General features: G+C 42.5%; 1 protein-coding gene across 4 annotated transcripts in view; it reads left to right on the forward strand.

Moving 5' to 3' along the window:
• The window catches only part of EFCAB6 (EF-hand calcium binding domain 6), a 313,426-nt gene that overhangs the window by 237,984 nt on the left and 54,301 nt on the right, over nucleotides 1-21,141 (forward strand). For all 4 annotated transcript variants that reach the window (XM_025399951.1, XM_025399955.1, XM_025399953.1 and 1 more), the window contains 3 exons: nucleotides 5,572-5,727; nucleotides 15,682-15,877; nucleotides 18,588-18,779. In XM_025399951.1, coding sequence (XP_025255736.1) covers nucleotides 5,572-5,727; nucleotides 15,682-15,877; nucleotides 18,588-18,779 — 544 coding nt within the window. The remainder of the gene's footprint in view (nucleotides 1-5,571; nucleotides 5,728-15,681; nucleotides 15,878-18,587; nucleotides 18,780-21,141) is intronic.

Consider the following 21,141-nt stretch of genomic DNA (forward strand, 5'->3'; position numbering starts at 1 on the left):
TTCTTGCTCTTCTAGTTTCTTGAGGTGCATTGTTAGATTGTTTATGCAAAGTCATTCTATTTTTTTATGTAGGCGTTTATTGCTATACGTGTCCCTCTTAGCCCTGCTTTTGCTGTATCCCATAGATTTTTGGTATGTTGTATTTCCATTTTCATTTGTTTCAATAAAATTTTAATCTTCTTTATTTCTTCATTGACCATTGGTCATTCAGGAGCATGTTGTTTAACTTCTATGTATTTGTACGGTTTCCAAAGTTCCTCTTTTTATTGGTTTCTAGTTTTATTCCATTTCAGAAAAGATACTTGATATTATGTTGACTTTTCCAAATTGGCTGAGACATGTTTTGTGGCCTAACATATGATGTATCCTGGAGAATGATCCATGTGCTGATGAAAAGAATCTGTATTCTGCAGCAGTTGGATGACAGGTCCTGTAAATGTCTGTTAGGTCCATTAGATCTAGACCATAGTTTAACTTCATGTTTCTTTGTTGATTTCCTGTCTGGATGATCTACCCATTGCTGAAAGTGGAGTGTTGTCTGCTACTATTATTGTATCGCAGTCTAGCTCTCCTTTTAGATATATTAACATTTGCTTTATATATTTGGGTGCTTTGGTGTTGGGTGAACATATATTTACTATTGTTATATCCTGTTGCTGAGTTGATCCCTTTATATTAATAATGACCTTCAGGTCTTTTTAGTTTTTGACTAAAAGTCTGTTTTATCTGATATAAGTATAGCTACTCCTGCTCTTCCTTGGTTTGCATTTGCATTGAATATCTTTTTCCATTTCTTTACTTTCAGTCTATATGTGTCTTTGTAGGTGAAGTGAGTTTCTTATAGGCAGCATATAGTTGGGTCTTGTTTTTTAATCCATACAGCAACTCTTTGTCTACTTTCAAATTTATTTTTTATTTTTTATTTTTATTTTATTTTTTTGAGACAGAGTCTTGCTCTGTCACCCAGGCTGGAGTGCAGTGGCATGATCTCAGCTCACTGCAGGCTCCACCTCCCAGGTTCATGCCATTCTCCTGCCTCAGCCTTCCGAGTAGCTGGGACTACAGGCACCTGCCACCACGCCTGGCTAATTTTTTAGTATTTTTACTAGAGATGGGGTTTCACCATGTTAGCCAGGATGGTCTCCATCTCCTGACCTCGTGATCCTCCCGCCTCAGCCTCCCAAAGTGTTGGGATTACAGGCGCGAGCCACCATATCCAGCCTACTTTCAAATTTTTTGAGACGGAGTTTCGCTCTTGTTGCCCAGGCTGGAGTGCTGTGGTACAATCTCAGCTCTCTGCAACCTCTGCCTCCCAGGTTCAAGCAATTCTCCTGCCTCAGCCTCCCGAGTAGCTGGGATTAAGGCATGTACCACCACGCCCGGCTACTTTTGTATTTTTAGCAGAGACAGGGTTTCTCCATTTTGGTCAGGCTGGTCTCGAACTCCCGACCTGAGGTGATCCTCCTGCCTCAGCCTCCCAAAGTGCTGGGATTGCAGGCGTGAGCCACCGCGCCCAGCTACTCATGTCGTATTTTTAACATTTATAACAGAGAAAAAAATTGGGCTGCATATGATGTGACTACAGCAATCAGACATATTTTCTTGGCATGATCTCAATCCTTGGTCTCCCATCCACACCCCCTACACATGTGGCTCTTACCTGCTGCTCTATAGCTCTGCCTTAGTTCCATCTTGCTCTTACATGTTTGTGAGTCTGTCTCCTGTCTGTCATTTCAAAAGGCAAGATTCACTCTCTGTCCCACCACCTCCCATAGCACCTGAATGAATGAATGAATCTCCAGAGGAACTGAGAATGCCAAGGACACAGGATGAAATGTAATAGCTAAACGGGGTTTAAGAGAAGAGCAGTTTGAACACACCCCTGAATTACGTCTAAGTTACTGAGTTATGAAGCCTGAAAGCAGAGAATTGAGTTTGTGAAATTCAAAGTAAAATATGCACAAGATTGGTATAAATCAAATATGCCATAAAGCTAATGAAAAAGTGGAATTTATCTTTACTAGACAGGGTTGGCCTCATTACCCGCTCGTGTCTTCTCCTCTCGTCTTTCCTGCCACTTGTGAGTAATGAGGCTCTAGGAGAGAAACCGTGCATCCTGGGCACTCCCAGTACACTCTTTCTCTGCCTGTACCTCTGTTCCACACGGAGCATGGGCGTGCAGCTAAAAGAACTGCGAGCTGCAAGACAATGCATTTCAGATCATCAAGCTCAGTTAACTAATTCACTCTCACCCACTCCCCCTTGCCACACCCATGCTCTCTTAGTAAAGAAGACAAATGCATGACCAATTTCGGTTTCCTTGAAAATATCGGCTTGTAAAAATTCCCAAATAACCTTGTCCTTTAGGATGGCCTGTTTTTAAATTTTGCTGTCAGTGGGTCTTTCCAATGAAGATTCAATGTTTCCAGGATTTTTTTTTTTTTTTTTTACCTCCTCATCTATACTGACACTCTGATCAGATTGACAGATGTGAGTCATGTTCCATTAAAGTGACCACAATTTTGTATTTGCCTCTGAAATCTAAGGGAATTCATTTTGTTTGGAGTACCCTAAAATACATTTTGAAGATTAAGAAAAATCTTTTTTTCTTTTTGCATTTATTTTCCATGCCTTGCTCTTTTTGCTTGAGTCTGAGTTGAAGATTCAGAATCAGAATAGCAGCAGTAAATGAGCCACATAACACAGGCTCATTGGAAAATGCAAATGGAGAGGTGTGCAATTTTTCAGCAGCACCAGAGTGGGGAGGCCTGTGGCTGAGGCCTGTGTGTGAGGGGCTCTGTGGCTGTCCATTGGCCATAACGGTGCCCCCTTCTGGCCTCTGTCTGGTTGCCCAGACCAGGAACTGGACACAGACCCAGTGCAGCTTTGTCGCTGAGTGTCGGCTGACACCGTTTCTGTTTGGCACTGTGCTATGATCTGTGCTCTAAACCCTCATTTACTCTGTGCACATATTTACTCAGCAAGGGAAATAATTACCGCCTGGAAACCAGTCCAAGAAACGCTGAATGCTTCAATTTTCTAAAAATATGTATCTCAAAAAAATGTTTGGATTTTTTTTTTCTACCTTCATTTGCTTTCATTTTGAAGAATTAAGTGGAATATAATAGTTGTGATGACGAGTAATCATTCTGCAACATGGGACTGAATTCAATGTACACCTGTAGGGGAATCCAAAATGTTGCTGCTGTTGGTATACATGCACAGAGCGGTTCCTGCAGTCATTTGTATTAAGTACTCAAATGTCATGGGAGCCCATTCCAAGCTGGAGGCCAGCAAGACAAGGGAGATGATCACCCCAGTGGCTTCAAAGTAAATGCTGCTCTCCACCACCACCCTGAATATTCCCATGGAATCTCGCCTCTCCCAGAGTCCTGATGTTTCTGTTCCTATGGATTATTTTTTCTAGGCATCCTCTCCCACAAACACATACCTGAAGTGGTAGACAATTACCACCAAAGATTTCGTCTCTAGAATTTATAGCACATTCTTTCCCCTGAGGAATTCACATCTCAGCCCATCAGACAGGCATATTACTCAGTTTGTAAGGAAGACATTTTCAGGGACCTGGGTGAGTTGAAATTATTGAATTTACAGCCAATCCACCATAGATCAAGTGCAAGATTGTTTCTTCTTGAAGATTTCTGCACTTTTTGAGTTCCTTATCTGCAACTTTTTCAAGTTAGGAGAGAATTTTCCCAGACTGAAAATTCAGTGTCTCTGAATCAGAGAGACTTGAGATCACACATCCTGCAAGAAAATCAGCCCTGAAGCTGGGAGTGACAGAAAGATGCTGTCTCTGTCTCCCTCACTGTGAGTGAAAGGCCCGATCTTGTCCTGATTCCGCCCTGGGCTCCCATGCTGTCCTGTTTCTGGCCTAGAAAGTAGGGCTGATGACACCGCCTTGCAGGGCTGAGAGGTCACATGTGAGTGCGTGCTTGAGATGGCAGCATGGCCCTTGATTTTTCCATGGATTCACACCGTGTGGTGACTGTTTTTCTTTTTCTTTCTTTTTTTTTTTTAAGACAGAGTCTTGCTCTGTTGCCCAGTCTGGAGTACAGTAGCATGATCTCGGCTCACTGCAAACTCTGCCTCCCAGGTTGAAGTGATTCTCCTGCCTCAGCATCTCTAGTAGCTGGGATTACAGATGCCCACCACCATGCCCGGCTAATTTTTGTGTATTTTTAGGAGAGACGGGGTTTCACCATGTTGGCCAGGCTGGTCCCGAACTCCTGACCTCGTGATCCACCCACCACGGCCTCCCAAAGTGTTGGGATTACAGGTATGAGTCACCATGCCTGGTCAGTGGCTGTTTCTTAACAATAAAAAGCCTAGTTTAAAAACAAAACAAAACAAAACAAAAAACACAAAAAATGGGGTCGGCTGGACGTGGTGGCTCAAGCCTGTAATCCCAGCACTTTGGGAGGCCGAGGCGGGAGGATCACGAGGTCAGGAGATCGAGACCATCCTGGCTAACACAGTGAAACCCCGTCTCTACTAAAAATACATAAAATTACCTGGGCGTGGTGGTGGGCATCTGTAGTCCCAACTACTAGGGAGGCTGAGGCAGGAGAATGGCATGAACCCAGGAGGCGGAGGTTGCAGTGAGCTGAGATCGCGTCACTGCACTCCAGCCTGGGTAACAGAGCAAGACTCCATCTCAAAAAACAAACAAACAAACAAACAAAAAAAACACCAGGGGGTCTTTGGCACTACATGGCCCTTGATTTGCCCATTGATGCACACCACATGATGGCTGTTTCTTAATAATAAAAATGCCTGGTTAAAAAGAAAAAACAAAAAACAAAAAAAACAGGGTCTCTGGCACTCCCTTGCCCTAGCACCGACAAGGCGCCCCGTCCATCTCCACACTTGTTGCTTGCTGCCCTTCTCCACTCCTCCTTAGGGCCTTGGCACTAGCTGTTCTCCAGTCCCTGGCTGACTCTTTTGCATCCCAGTCTTTGCTGAAGAAAAAGAGCCTACAGCCAAAGTGCCTGTAAGCCACAAACCTACAAACCTACCGTCGTTTTTTTTTTTTTTTGCCTGTAAACCTACTGTCCCACCGTGCTATACTTCTGTCTTCTGTTTATTGTCTGTCTCCCCACGACTGGAATGGAAATCCTTCTAGGGATGCCCCTTTGATTCACTAGACATGTCCCAACACCTACCGGAGCATCTGGCACGTCATAGGTGCTCAGTTGGTGTTTATTGAGAATGAGGGTGTATTTCACATGTCTGTATGTAAAATCACTAGCTTTTTCAATTCTTGGTTCCGTTTTTAAAGTATCAATTCTAGTACAAAGACAAAGCTGTACTTTCTCTAGCGTGGTTTTGCTAATGATGGTAATAACAAAATGATAATGATACGGACTTACAATTTTTCCGGGATATCTTTTAATGTCAGTGTTACGCTGAGGCTGTAAAACATCTTCCAAATTAGTTCTTAGATGAGCCATCGGCTCATTGCATTAGAATAATCATGAAATGTTTGCTTTAAAGGAGTTATTTGTTTTTCCTGATTTTAGGGCATATCTGCAATGTACTCTCTTTCAGGGATAAGCTTGTGGACTGCTATCAAGATATCAGCAAAGCATTCACCAAAATCGATAAATCCAAAACCAACTACATATCCATATGCAAGATGCAGAAGGTGCTGGAAGAATGTGGCTGTTCTCTTACGGAAGGGGAGCTGACCAATCTGCTAAACAGGTCTTTTTTGCCTAGGTTAAATATGTTTCTCACGGCCCTGAAAAACATACTGGAGAATTGCCTTTGTTTCTTCTGTATGTCCTCCCAAACAGCCTTCTGAGATGAAAATATCCTCCATGTCTTCCTGTTGGCTGGATTACACTAGAATGGGTTTGAGTCCACCCAAAGCAATAAAAGAAAGCCCTCTGACAAATGCATAACGTTTCCTGATGTGTCTTAGCAGCAGTGCCACCATTTCTTAACATTCGTGTTTTTGTTTGTTTGTTTGTTTATTTGTTTTGTTTTTTTGAGATGGAGTCTCGCTCTGTCACCCAGGCTGGAGTGCAGTGGCACGATCTCAGCTCACTGCAACCTCTGCCTCCTGGGTTCAAGTGATTCTCTTGCCTCAGTCTCCCAAATAGCTGGGATTACAGGTGCCCGCCACCACACCTGGCCAATTTTTGTATTTTCAGTAGAGACGGGGTTTCACCATGTTGGCCAGGGTGGTCTCAAACTCCTGACCGCAGGTGATCCACCCGCCTCAGCCTCCCAAAGTGCTGGGATTATAGGTGTGAGCCACTGTGCCCAGTCAACATTAGTTTTTATTTTATTCAAGTTATTCAGGCACTTTGGCAGGAATCACATAGTTCTACGAGGCTGGTTACTAAAACCAGCAGTTCGTTTGCCCTGCTGCAGCCTTTATTTCCCTATCTAAAGTCAACAACTTCCAACACTGTTGACTGATATCTTTTGATAGTGAATGACCCTACTTCTTTTTCTTCTTCTTCTTCTTTTTTTCTTTTTTTTTTTTTTTTTTTGAGATGGCGTCTCGCTCTTTCCCCCAGGCTGGAGTGCAGTGGCATGATCTCGGCTCACTGCAATCTCCACCTCCCAGGTTCATGACATTTTCCTGCCTCAGCCTCCAGAGTAGCTGGGACTACAGGTGCCCACCAGCACGCCCGGGTAGTTTTTTGTATTTTTAGTAGAGATGGGATTTCACCGTGTTAGCCAGGATGCTCTCGATCTCCTGACCTCATGATCCGCCCGCCTCAGCCTCCCAAAGTACTGGGATTACAGGTGTGAGCCACCATGCTCAGCTGGATGTCCCTACTTCTAAGTGACAGGCATATATTGCAACTTCTTGATTTTTCACTTTTAAACAGTTTATATTGACTTACTACCAAGAAAATGTAGGTTTAACTATTGTCTACTCATCCCATGCCACCAACCATCTCACCCCTTTCAGCCTCCATTACCCCACGGAAACACATGAAAACTTACCTCCACATACCACGTGCCTATCGTATTGCTGTGTCAGTTTTGGTTCACTCCACATCCTAGATCTACATTGCTGTGACTAGCTCATCACTTTTCTTTTCTACATAGCACTTTTTCCCTGAAGTCAAATTATCCTATTTCTTCTGTTCATTTAGTTTCCTATGTACTTATTCTCCTACTAATTAAATCCCCAACTTAATCTCTTTCCAATCCATGGAGACATATCAGCTAATCTGTCAGCTTCATCTTCTTGAAGATTGCCCTTTTCATGTTCTTCAATTCTTAGGAAGTTTCTTGACTTATTTTATTAATGAATTCCTCCCCTGTTCTATTCTTTCTGAAACTCCTATCGTTATTGAATGTTGAACTGCCTGGACTGTTCTTACTTATTTTAAATTTTTTTTTTCTCCTTTCTCTTTTTCTTTCTGCTTTACCTTCTGGGATATTTCCTCAATTTTAGCTCCCAGTCCTTCTTTGAGATTTTTGTTTCTGCTGCCATACTTATATTTCTAATTACTAGAGCTCATTTTAGTTCTCTGTGTGTTCCTTTTTTATAACATCCTGCTCTTGTTTCATGGATGCACTGTCTCATTTCTCTGAAGGTATTAACAATAGGCTTTTTAAAAAAGTTTTCTTTAGCAGATAAGTCTCTCCTCAGTGTTGCTTTTTAAATCTATTATTCATGTTGGATATTTTCTTCAAAAATATGTCCATACTAAGAGTGGAGGACAGGGTACTGAGTTGCAGATTAGAAGTTCTACACAGATAGGTGGAGCTTGCTGACTTTGAATTGAACTGTATGGTAATCTGACTTGAAGTTTTCTTGAGGGGCCCCCAGTGTCAGTATCTTTAAAACTTTTTGTTTGGCCTTTTCAGATTTGCCAGAGAATAGACTTGCCAGATAAAATATAAGATGGTCAGTTAAATTAGGACTTCAGATAGACAATAATTTTTAAATATAAGTATGTCTCATGTAATATTTGAGTTATACTAAAAATTTTGTTGTTTATCTGAAATTATAATTCAACTATGTATCCCTGTAGATTTGGTGTGATGATTTGTTTATTTGTTTGCTAATTGGGCAACCCAATGAGAGAAGACTCTTTGGTCTTCTGCTGTCAACACTAGGAACTGACTGGGCACAGAAGGCTGGGTATTTCAGCAGTCGCTGTGGTAAGCTGAATCATGCCTCCCAAAGATATACGGTCCCGATTCCTGGAATCTGTGGACATTACCTTTTTTGGAAAAAGGATCTTTATAGATGCAACTAAGCTAAGGACCTGGAGAAGGGAAGATGAGCCTGGGTTATCTGGATGGGCCCTCAATGCCATCACAGGTGTGCTTGTAAGAGGGAGGCAGAGGGAGATTTGAAACAGACAAAGAGAAGGACATGTGACCAGGGAGGCAAAGAGTGGAGTGATGTGGCCGCAAGCCAGGGGCTGCCAGCTGCCCCCAGAAGCTGGAAGAGGCAAAGAACAGATTCTCTCCTGGAATCTCCAGGGAGAGTACAGTCCTGCCAACAACAGGGAACTCATTTTAGATTCTGGTGTCCAGAAGTGTAGGAGAATCAATGTGCATTCCTTTAAGCCACCAGATATGTACCATTTTGTTACAAAGCCATAGGAAACAGTATATACTTTTATTTATATTATATATTAACAGTCAGTGTATATACTTTTTATTAATCCTCCCCTTTTCATTAAGAACCCTCCCTACCTTGGACTCAGACAGATGCCCTCCTGCTCAGAAACAGCATCTCCAGAGGATATACCTCTAGGTATATTCTCCCATTAGGGTTGGGAGGGACAGGCACCCAGACACGTGAAGTCTGACGAGAGGTCTGGGGTCTGCTTGCTTCCCAGTCTTTTAATCAACCCTATTTTAACTCCTCCTTGAGCTCCTCTTCTAGATATACCTGATATCATCAGTTCCAGAGCCTCTGAGGGTATTTGCAGGGCATATCAGATCTTCTCTCTTCCACATTCCCTCTGTTTGTTTTATAAAGTAATTTCTTGGATGCTGATACATCTATTCCCATTACCTGTAGATTCTCCAGCAGCTGTTTTCTTCTTCCACATACTCCTAGTCCTTAGGAGTTTATGCCAGCGGTCCGCAAACTCCAAGCATTGGAATCATTGCAAGGGCTCGTTAAAACTCAAGATTGTTGGGCCCCTCCCCCAAAGTTTCTGATTCAGTGGGGCCCAAGAATGTGCATTCATAACAAGGGCTCAGGTGATGCTGATGCTGCTGGACTCTTGCACCCCACCTTGAAAACCACTGTTTTATACCTTTTAAAACTCCCTTTTCTGTCATTTTAGAAGAGTTTTGAGTGGTAACAGAACTAGATATGTGTGTTCAAGCCACTGTATTTGACTGGAAGTCTTATTCTCGTGCACTTTTACCCTGAAACAACTTGAGCTAATTGCCTCCTCTGACTCCTATTTCTGTCTATATAATTTTGCTGTGCTGACAGAATGCATGACTCTTATGTCCCTTACTTTGTAAGGGGGAGAATATCAGCACCCCTTTCCTCTTTTTTTTTTTTTTTTTTTTTTTTTTTGAGATGGAGTCTCACTCTGTCGCCCAGGTTGGAGTACAGTGGCGCGATCTCGGCTCACTGCAAACTCCGCCTCCCAGGTTCATGCCATTTTCCTGCCTCAGCCTCCCGAGTAGCTGGGACTACAGGCAGCTGCCACCACACCCAGCTAATTTTTTGTATTTTTAGTAGAGACGGGTTTTCACCGTGTTAGTCAGAATGGTCTCAATCTCCTGACCTCGTGATCTGCCCGCCTCGGCCTCCCAAAGTGCTGGGATTACAGGCGTGAGCCACCGCGTCCAGCCCCTTTCCTCTTTAAAACATTTTTTATCCCTTGAGCCCAGGAATTCAAGGCTGCAGTGAGGTACAATTGCACCATTGTACTCCGGCCTGGGCAAAAAAAGCAAGACCATGCCACCAAAAAAAAAAAAAAAAAAAAAAAATCAGTGGTTGCTCAAGAGTTTGCAGTATACATTTAGAGCTAGCCTAAGCCCACCTTTAAGTAACACAATACAACTTAGTGGGAAGTACAGAAAACTTATAAAAGGGTATTTCCGATTTCTCCCTTCTGTGCCTGATAACATGGCTGGTTTCATTTACCCGTGTGCTTCAATCACCCAACACATGGTGGTTATTATTACTCCATTGATCAACTCAGAGTGAGAAAATAAAAGATGTTATTTTACCATCACTTATTCCTTCTCTGACACCCTTCTTTTCTTGATGTAGATCTGTATGATTTCCCTTCTGTCTGAAGAATGCCTTTTTACATTTCTTGAGTGGTAGGGCTGCTGGTCATGAAGTCTCTCAGTTTTGTCTGAGAAAGGCTTTATTTCTCCTTTATTTCTGACAGAGAATACTGGATTTAGCATTCTAGGTTTAAGCTGTTGAAATATTTCAACACTTCAAACATTTCAGTCCACTCTCCTCTTGCTTGCATGATTTCTGGCAAGAAGCCTGATGTATTATAATTCATTATCTTTGTTCCTCTATAGATAAGGGTATTTTCCTAAGATTTTCTGGCTTCTTTCAAGATTTTCTCTTTGTCTTTAGTTTTCTCCAGTTTGAATATAGTATGTTTAGGTATAGATTTGGGGGGATTTATCCTGCTTGGTGTTCTTTGAACTTCCTGGATCTGTGATTTGCTGTCTGCCTTTAATTTGGGGAATGTTTCTACCATTATTAATTAAAGTGGGTTTTTCTTTTTGTTTTGTTTTTGCTTTTGTTTGTTCTTTTGTTTCTTTGCTTATTTCTCTTTCTCTTTCTGGTATTCCAATGGTGCAAGTGTTAGACATTTTGAAATTTTCCCCCAGTCTTTGGATATATTGTCCTGTCCACCCCTTCCCATCCTTTTTTTTTCTTTGCATTTCAGTTTGAGAGGTTTCTACTGACATACTGACATACTTCAAACTCACTAATTCTCTCCTCAACCATGTGCAGTCTACTGATGAGCCCATCAAAGCCATTCTTCGTTCCTGTTAGAGTGTTTTTTTTTGTTTTGTTTTGTTTTGTTTTGTTTTAATTTCTGGCATTTTATTTTAATTCTTTCTTAGAGTTTCCATCTCTGATTACATTGCCCACTTGTTCTTGCATGTTGTTTACTTTTTCCATAAGAACACTTTACATATTAACCATAGTTATTTTAAATTCCCTATCTGATAATTTCAAAATACGTGTCATATATGAGTCTGCTTTTGCAGCTTGCTTGGTTTCTTCATACTGTGCCTTTTCTTTATATGCATTGTAATTTTTGTTGTTGTTAAAAGCCAGACAGGAACTGAGGTATATAGGCCTTTAGAGATTTTATGTTCATTTGGCTGGGAGTTAGGATGTGTTTAATGTTTGCTGTAGCTATTGGTGCAAAGGCTGTAATTTTCTCCAGCATCCTTGTTTTCTCCTCGCCTGTTTTCATGGGTTTCCTTAGGAGTTCCTTCTTAAATAGACTATGTGTTTTGCAGTTCTTTCAGTTGTAATCCATTATTATTTCACTAGAGCTGGGTTGATGTGGTGGTAAAATATTGGGGAGGGAAAACATTCTATAGTATTATTATTACATTTCTGTCTTTTAGTGGGCTGAGTCCATGGGCTGCAACCTTTAGAAATATTTATTGACTTTTTTTCTGCTTAGGTGAAACAGGAATGCTAGAGGGGGCTGGAGTTGGCTGGTTGTCCTTCCCCCAAAGCTAAGATAAGGCTCTCAGAAAGTCTTTTCCCTTGGAAAGTAGTTATAGAGAAGGCTCGGGACATATTTCACCAGGATTGCTCTTCCCCTTCCCCTGCCAGAACCCTGAGGGGATCTTTCTCAGATCTTCACTCTGAGAAGCTAGTGAGACTCCTGAAGTTAAAGCCCATGAAAGTGGTGGTGGGGGTGCGGAGGTACCTAAGACTGGGCCCCCAGAATTTCTTACTCTTACACTAGTCCACACTCAGTTTCTACCAATTTGCCATGATTACCATGTAAGTATTCCTGCCAGCCTGTGACTCCAAAGGCTTTTGCTCCAGGAAAACAGGCCCCAGCTGTGATTCTCTGCATGTGCCTGTGTCTCCAGGTTTCAGGGTGACATTTTGCCCCATGACCTCAATTCTTCTCCTCCTCTCTCTGCCACTTTCCCCACTCCTTCCACGTCCAGCTTTCGGCAGCTACACTGATTTTTCCTTTGGTTAGGTAGTTAAATTTAACCTTCTGTCCCGCAGCCACAACTAGTTCCTTCCTGCTTGGTTCATAGGTTGATTCTAAAACTTGAAAACTATTAAATACCATTTTATTATAACTATGTAAATATTGTTTGGTGTCAGATAATGAAAGAAAACTAGCTTGTTTTCCAGTTGTACTATCCCTGAGCCTCTAGCCTTAGTATCAAATAGATTCTCTTGTAGATCACACCAATTGCCGAAAATCATTTCACATTTGTCTCAGTCCCTTTGGGCTGCCATAAAAAAATATAAATTGGGTGGCTTATAAACAACAGAAATTCATTTCTCACAGTTCTGGAGGCTAGGAAGTCCAGTATTGAGGTACCAGCGGATTTAGTGTCTGCTGAAAATGTCCTGGATCATAGATGTCTGTCTTTTCACTGTAACCTCATGTGGCAGAAGGGACAAAGGTCTCTCTGGGGCCTCTTTCATAAAGGCACTAATCTCATTCATGAGGGCTCTGTTTTCATGAACTAATCACCTCCCAAAGGACTCACCTGCTAAAAGGTCATTACCTTAGGCGTTAACATTTTAACATATGAATTTTAGGGGGACACAAATAGACCATAGCAATATTTTAAATTTGTTTCATATCTATACTATGATTTTATTGGATAGGTTATTTCCTGGAGTTTAATTTATTCTTTATTTTCTTTATGATATTTGCCTTTGTTTTATCTTGTCAAATAAAGACAAATCCATATTTAGGTAAAAGAGCCTTTATCTGAAAAGACTATTGCAGCAGGGAGAGGAAGACTATTACAATAGAGAGAATGCCCCAACCATGAAATCTGTAAGCATCTCAAAGAGCAAGCAGAAGAGGGCTTTTGTTTAATAGGGAAGAATAAACAAGGATAGAAAGAACCAAGCATGGGAAGTAAGACAAATAGATGGTGTGACCAGACAGCTGAGCAAGAAACATCTTTCCTGTGGTCAGAGTCCTCGAGGAGCTATTAGGGAGGGGCTATTCCACATTCTGTTGCTGGCTTAGGCTGAGGTGGGTCCAAGTTCAAGGTTCTGGAGGAAGGAGAGTAGCTTAACTAAACTGTGGTCAGTTAGCAGATATTTTGTCCAGATTAGTCAGTGGAAACAAACAGCTCAACTAATAATTTATGAGACTGAGACTGGGAATTTGGAGGGTGTATGTCCTTGCTATCAGAGGTAAGCCTTGGGGTGTCTATGAATCTTTTCTAAGTCATATGGGGAAAAGGTAATTCTTTGCAGTAGACTTATCCAGGGACATTAAGGTTGGGGTGATTTATTTAACCGTCACTTTTTTATAGAACAGGGCTCAGATAAAGGTCATTATTTTTGACCTTTAGGTTTCCCCAGCATTCTATTCCACTTTCTCCTCTCTTGAGTTTTTGGGCATCTCTATTTGAGAACCTACCCCTGCCCCCCACCATTTTCCTGCTCTAGTTCTGTGATCCAAAGAGCATCCTGTGCTGCCTCCACTATTGCCTAGGTTGGATCCCCTGTCTCCTATATCCCACATCTCTGTATTTCTTGATTTACATTCTTCTTTTGCTGGAGTACTTCCTGAAGTAATCTCATAAGAAAGGGTGGACAGGAAGTAAATTTTCTGAGTTCTTATTGAACTAAACTTTTTAAATTCTTCTTCGCACACATTGCTGGATTGTCTGAGCATAGAATCTTAAGAAGAAAATTATTCCCTTAAAAGTTTGAAAACATTGATCTATTGTGTTTGAACTATGAGAAGTCCAATGCCTGTGTGTATGTATGTGTGTGTGTGTGTCTGTGTCTGTGTCTGTGAGTGTGTGTGTGTGTGTGTGTGTATAGAAAGGAAGGACCATTTCATCCTCAAATGCCTATATGTTTTTTTCTTCCTTAAACGGGATCTCCTCTCGCTGAATCTATTTCCAGCTGAACAAGAATTCATATGCATTCAATGAATAAATCATGGAAAAATAGCAGATAAATTAACTAAATGATTATAAGAGATTCTTGTTAAAACATAGGCTTGATACTTTTATAAACAACAACAAAAGGACTGTGGGATATCTGAAGCCCACCTTTCAATGGGGGTGATCAACTTTTTTATGCGTTGAAACCTTAATAAGGATCCATTGCACAGTTGCTTGTTTCTTCTCAAAGACCTCTTGATGATAAACATCTCTGTTATTTGTAATTATATGTAGATTATTCTTTTCTAGATCCAAAATAGACTTTTCTAAATACTACTGAGATTAGCATATGCATATGATTTTATTACTACATTTTAATACCACGTTGGCAATTTCTCCCGCTGATGAAATAGTGTTGATTGTCCTTTTCCTCGATGTCGCCATCATGCAAGCCGACCCGATGCAGGGCCTGTGCAAGGCGGCTCTGCAGCTGTGGGTTGGAAAAGCTCAGCTCTTGGCTCGTCTTCTTTAGAAGCAGATATCTGAATCACTGGAAACTTCTCTCTCCAGCTTACCAGCGTTCCAAGCTCTTCTACGTTGACACTTGAGCCCAATCCTGCTGAGAGAAAGTTTACGTGTTTAAGTGCCAGCAATTCCCCAGGAATTTCAGTTGTAGAAATGTGAACTTTGAATGCAATTAAACTTTATTTTGAATTATTTTGCATCTTTAATAGATATACTATATGTTCCCTGAGACTTTTGGATTTTACCTCACAATTTAGTCTTCCAGAACTTAGGTAATTTCTTCTGTGTCAGAGTCAAGGGGATGAAGGAGCCTCTGTTTCCACAGGGATGTCCTTGCTGAGCCATCGATGCAGGTGGAATTTTTATTTGAGAAAATCCTCAGCTAGATAGGTTTTGCAAAATATCTTTTGACTGCTTTCAGGTTGACAACTTCATTTCAACCACTCCTGAAAGAGAATTTAATATATTTCTTACTCATTTCCTCTTCTTCTTTTCACTGTCTTTGACATGTTTCCTCTCTTTCAAATCCCATTGCCATTTCTAAGTCCAGGCCCTTCTTAGTTAAGGCCTCCATGACCCCAGGAGCCTCCCATCCAGACTGCTACTCTCCCGCCACTGCCACCACCCCACAGTCTCACTTCCAGACTGTCTTTGAGGTGCTGTCAGATTTATCTTCCCATGATACTGCTCTGCGAATGTCACATCCCTGCCAACATACTTTCATGTGCCCCCATCATAGGGCTGGATTCTCAGCAGACATCTCCCTTCGTCTTCTGCAAAGCCACCAACCCTGCTATCCCTTCATGCCTCAGGTCTTCAGGCCGGGCAGCTGTGGCCCCCGGCCGTCAGTGAACTGCACTGTCACCTCTCATCACCCTGAGTCCTTATATTGCAGAATGTGTGTGCCTGCCTGATAGCAGAGCTAACTACCATGTCTGCACCTACAGGGCGGGGAATGGTGTCTTAAAATTATTCATTTGCCCCACGTTGCTCTGTGCTCAGCAACTGTTTGTTGAATGAATAAGCAGTAGGGTGGCTTTTAAAATGAATATGTTCTTTTCTTCCTTTTGGGACAAGCTGGGGAGTCAGCCGGCATGATAATTCCGTCAATTACCTCGACTTCCTGAGAGCAGCGGAGAACAGCAAGTCAACAGGAGCTCAGCCCAAGGAAAAGGAAGAGAGCATGCCAATCAATTTTGCAACGCTGAATCCACAGGAGGTTGTGAGGAAGATCCAGGAAGTAGTTGAGTCCTCCCAGCTGGCTTTGTCCATGGTATGACAGGCTGAAAGTGCTTTATTGTGAAAACTCATCCTGATTCATGAAAACACCTCTCAGCCCCACCCTGAAACCCCTCCCATCTCTGTTCATTCTCCTTGGGGTGTCTAGTTAACCACGAGCAGAGCTTTTATGTGAGTAAATGTGTGTCCACTCTTCCACCCCAGCATGTGCTCTCCAAGTTGGGAGTGCTCAGCATTTAGAAATGCTGACTCTGGGGTGAGGTCATGGGATTCTGGGCAAAAAAGATAGAAAATAGAGGCCCTAGGGCAAGAGTGGGCTCAGCACATCCTGGGAGCTCTCAGCGCAGCCAAGCACTGGGCCCACAGAGATGAAGGACTCAAGGTGGCCTTGAAGAGGTTGAACTGGGCCGGGCTGTGGCACAGAGACTTCACTGTGAAGTCCTCCAGGAGCAACCTGAGTAGGCTGACATTCTGCAGCTTCCATCTGCATGGTGCTTTAGACAGTGTACAGAATGATGCCTGTGTGTGTGGAATGATGCCTCCGTGTAGGGAATGATGCCTGCGTGTAGGGAATGATGCCTGCATGTAGGGAATGATGCCTGCGTGTAGGGAATGATGCTTGTGTGTGGAGTAATGATGCTGTGGACTGTGCTGGTGTCCTTGGATATTGTGTTTGGAATCAGCCTCCTGGTGAGGTGGTGCTCCCAGGTGAGTTTCCCCATGTCTCAGCATCAAGAAGGGAAGTTGCTGTCTGCAGAGGGCAGGCGTCGGAGATGAACAAGGCAGCACATCAGAACCATCCTGTGGGAAGCTGGCATCCAGAGCCCAAACAGCCACAGCAACCCAGACTGCAAGATCCAGTCAACACCTCTCAATCCCCACAGTGAACATCACTTCTAACATCATAGAGTCGTGGCTCCACACATTCTAGAGGGCTTCCCGGGGCGCTGGGGGCCACAAGCCCTAATGAGAGTTCATGAGTCTTTTTCTCTTTGATCATAACCTTGCAAGGTGGGGCTCGTGATTCCACTCTATAGGAGGGGAAACTGAGGTTCAGCATGAATAAACCTGCCCAGGGTCACACAGGGACTATGGAGCAGAGCCCGGAACATGAGAAGGAAGGGGAAATGGATTTGTCCCAGCCCTTTTCCAGTCCAGGTGGTTTGAAGAATTAAAGTCCTGAAGATCTTTACTTGAGATGTGCTGTCTACTGCCCATGACTTCTTTTGAGGATCGACCTTGGTGTCTTGACTTTTGAAGAAATCAAGGCTAGTGACCCTTTTAGGGTATCAAACTCTTGGAGGTGGGAATCACTCACTCTCCACTCCTGAGATCTATTTTAAGCTTTTTTTTTTTTGTAAATCACATCCCAGTTTCCTTGGTGTAGAGAAGCAAGGTGGGCTCCGGAGTCCCGGTATGAAGGATTAGTAGGGAGGGAAGGGGTGAGGAGAGGCGGCCCAGCCAGCTGAGCGACACACGAGGCTCCACTTCACTCTCGAGCCTGCCGCTGTCGCTGCCCCTGCGGCACAATTGGCTGTGTTCATTCTTATGATCGTTCTCCTTAACATTTGAGATCCCCAGGGGCCAGGTACCTGGATGGGGGCATTTTCCAGTAAACTTAGGAAAACTTACACCTGCCCTCTGAGTTAAGTCCATCTTTACAGTGAAGAAGCTAAAGTTTAGAGAGGTTCAGGACTTCTGGTGGGCAGCAGAGCCCAGGTTTCCAGAACAACTCCTGGCTAGGGGACTTCCCACTGTACACAGCTACCTTGTGTTACCACGGACTACATGACAATGTGAAGCATCTGACATTTTAAGGTTAATTTGATTACACATATGCCATCACCCTGTTAGGCCAATGGGGTGTGCCTAATTAGCCCCGAATGAGAATTAATCAGAAGGGTGTGGGGTTTGCAGGCACTCTAAATTCTTCCTTTAAAAAAAGATTTTAATCTACCCCTGGATGCAGATTTCCCAGTGCAATAAAAATCAATGATTTTATTTCGACAGATGGAAAAAAAAATGTGCTTTCTTTTTATAGCACATTTTTGCACTTTTTCAGTTTAACTCCTCTACTGTAGGATTCACAATGTGTGCTCCCTCTGCTCCAGCACAGGCCTGGGGTAGCTTCTCATGATGCGAGGTCACTCGGGCTCTGGCCGAGACTCAGGAAAGGACAGCAGCCGTGCACAAGCCTTGCTGTGAAGGACAGTGGTGAGGTCAGGGTGGTCCCCTGATCCCTCCTCCCAGCTGCTCCCACAGTCAGACTACTGCCTTGAGACCCCTGCCCCGATGCGATACGGTGAGGTCTCTCCTGAGCCTCCTGTTACAACTAATTAATACTTAAAGGAAGTAGAATGTAAGGGCCAAGAGAGCTTGAGCAAGTTACTCTCTGCTCTGTTCTGTAAAATAGGGATCCTGGGAGCAGGGGTGAGGCTTCCATCAGGCCGGTTATGGGTGCTTCGGGCCAGGATTCCTCTTTATTCTCCTTCCTCCTCACATCCAAATAGGAGCAAGTAAGGCGAACTTCCTCTAGAACTCATAAGCTCCCATAGTGCGTTCATATTGTACTTGTCTCAGTCCTTCAATAATGGTGCATTTATTTAGTAATTTAGAATTTACAAGGTGTTTTTATACACTAGGCTTCATTTGCATTCAGCAGAAACGGTACTTAAGGAAAGTGTTTTAGAAGTATTCATTTGACAGTAGCATTTGCCATCTTTTTTTCTTTTCTTTCTTTTTAGGCATTTTCTGCATTGGATAAAGAGGATACAGGATTTGTAAAGTCTACAGAATTTGGACAAGTTCTTAAGGATTTCTGTCACAAACTAACGGACAATCAGTATCATTATTTTTTGAGGAAACTAAGAATTCATCTAACCCCCTATATAAATTGGAAATATTTTCTCCAGAACTTTAGCTGTTTCCTTGAGGAGGTAAGAACGTCTGCAGCACATAAGCATCTCTTTGAAAATGAGCTAAAATGGATACATCTACAAAATGGATAATTGATTAGAACCATGTCAGATAAATTGGCAATCACCTCATGTAATTAGCTCATTCTAAATGAAACACTGGTCTAAATTCTACAGACTATTAGAAGGTGAATATGCATCCTTTACTTTGTTGGACATTTTTATTTATTTTATTTTATTTTTTTATTTTATTTTTCAAAGAAGTCTGGGAGCTTGTTTTCTCTGGTTGTTTTAGAGTTCTAAGGAGTCGTAGACCCCAGAAGATGGTCTGGGGAATGAGATTACTAAAGCAAACAGCACGAACATTTTTCAGCTTTGAGGTGAATCATAGCAGCAAACACTCTAGCATGTCTTCTGTGTACCTGCCACTGTTTCTAGTCCGTTGTCTATATATTAACATGTATAATCATGTTGAGGTCACTGTGAGATACAAGCTATTAATATCCCCAGTTGAGAGACGAGGCCTTAGCACAGAGACATAAAGTATTATCCACAGCTAGTGAGTGGTGGGGCTGATTTGTAAGCCTGACTCCAGGTGCCTAAACACTGTGGTTTTTGTGATTTTTTTTCATTTTTGCCATTTAGATGGATGTTTCTGAACAAAATACACTATTGTGTTGCATATTTTTAAGCTTTATATAAGTGATATGATATTGAATGTTGTATCTGCACTTATTTTTTCTTGCTTATAGTAATGTATTTAAGATTTATCCATGTTAATATATTGGCTTTAGTTGATGCATTTAAGCTGCTATAAAAAGTCGGTGGCTTATGCCTGTAATCCCAGTACTTTGGGAGGCCGAGGTGGGCAGATCACCTGAGGTCAGGAGTTTGAAACCAGCCTGGCCACATGGTGAAACCCTGTCTCTACTGAAAATACAAAAAAAAAATAGCTGGGTGTGGTGGTGGGTACCTGTAATCCCAGCTACTCAGGAGGCAGAGACTGGAGAATCACTTGAACCCAGGAGGCGGAGGTTGCAGTGAGCCAAGATTGCACCACTGCACTCCAGCCTGGGCAACAGAGCAAGACTCTGTCTCAAAACAAAAACAAAAAAAAATCCAGTCTATTAACTGAATATATGATTGTGCCATTCGGTCGTCACCCTCCAGTTAACGAACGTGCAGCTTGTTCTCAGTTTCCTTCATTACAAGCAAAGCACCAGTCCCCCTTCCGTGCCTGTCTCCTTGTGTGCACACACTGGAGCTCCTCTGCCTGGAATTGCTGATGGGAGGGCGGGTCCATGTTCAACTTCCCAGAAACGGCCAGCGTTCTTCTAAGTGACTGTGCCAGTGTACAGCCTCACCCATGGTACAGGAGAGTTCCTGACACTACACATCCCTGCTGTCCCTTGGTTTTGTTAAATGTTTTAACTTCTGCCATCTGATCATTAGTCAGGTCAAACACTTCCATGGGTTGTCAGCTATTCAGGTCTCGTCGTCTACAAATGATCTGAAAGGCTTTCAGCCCTTGGTTGGCATGTGGGTTGCAAATACCTTCCGCTGGTCTGTGGCTTGTCTTTGCTCTTGTTTTATAGTGACCCTTGCTATTTTTATGATTGTGTGTGTGTGTGTGCGCGCGCGCGTGTGTGTGTGTGTGTGTGTGTGTGTTTGTCATTTTAAAAGGAATACATATTCACGAGAGACATCGGGGACAATGCAAAAAATATATGTAAAAAAGGATAGCAGTAATCTAAACCCCATGATGATGGGGATGATGACAAGAACAACCTTGGCCACCGTTTAGTGAGCACCTACTGAGCTCTGGGCCCTTCACGTGTACTTTCTCGTCTCACTGTCTTGCCCGTTGGGGAAGGTGGAGTAGACGGGCTCCCAGAAGTCAAATAGCCACCTGAGCTCAGCAAAGAGTGGCAAGCCAGAGGGTTCGCCTTCAGAGCTGGTGTTCTTTCTAAGCACCATCCTGCCTTAGAGATCTTTTTTTTTTTTTTCCTATTTCTAATGCATTTTTTTTAACAGAGTGGAGATGACAGCGTATATATATATATATTCATGTATCCTGCTTTTTTTCCCTTAATGTTAAATTGTACCATGTCACTTAAAGGTTTCCCAAACATCAGCTAAAAGGTCTATATCACATTCCACCCACGCCCTTATTTTTAAGCATTTAGGATGTTTTCCTCCAGCTTTTGCCTCTGTTATTTACAGTGAACACTTTGTATGTAAATCTGTATCCACATTTTGGATTCGTTCCTTAGGAAAGATCCAAGAAATAAAATAACTGGAGTCAAGGGGTAGGAGTCGTTTTATTGACCTTAAAAGCAGCCCCTTATATATTTTTTAAATAATTCTGTTCTATTGGGTTGGA

Source organism: Theropithecus gelada, chromosome 10 (assembly GCF_003255815.1).
Source record: "Theropithecus gelada isolate Dixy chromosome 10, Tgel_1.0, whole genome shotgun sequence".
Lineage (NCBI taxonomy): Eukaryota > Metazoa > Chordata > Mammalia > Primates > Cercopithecidae > Theropithecus > Theropithecus gelada.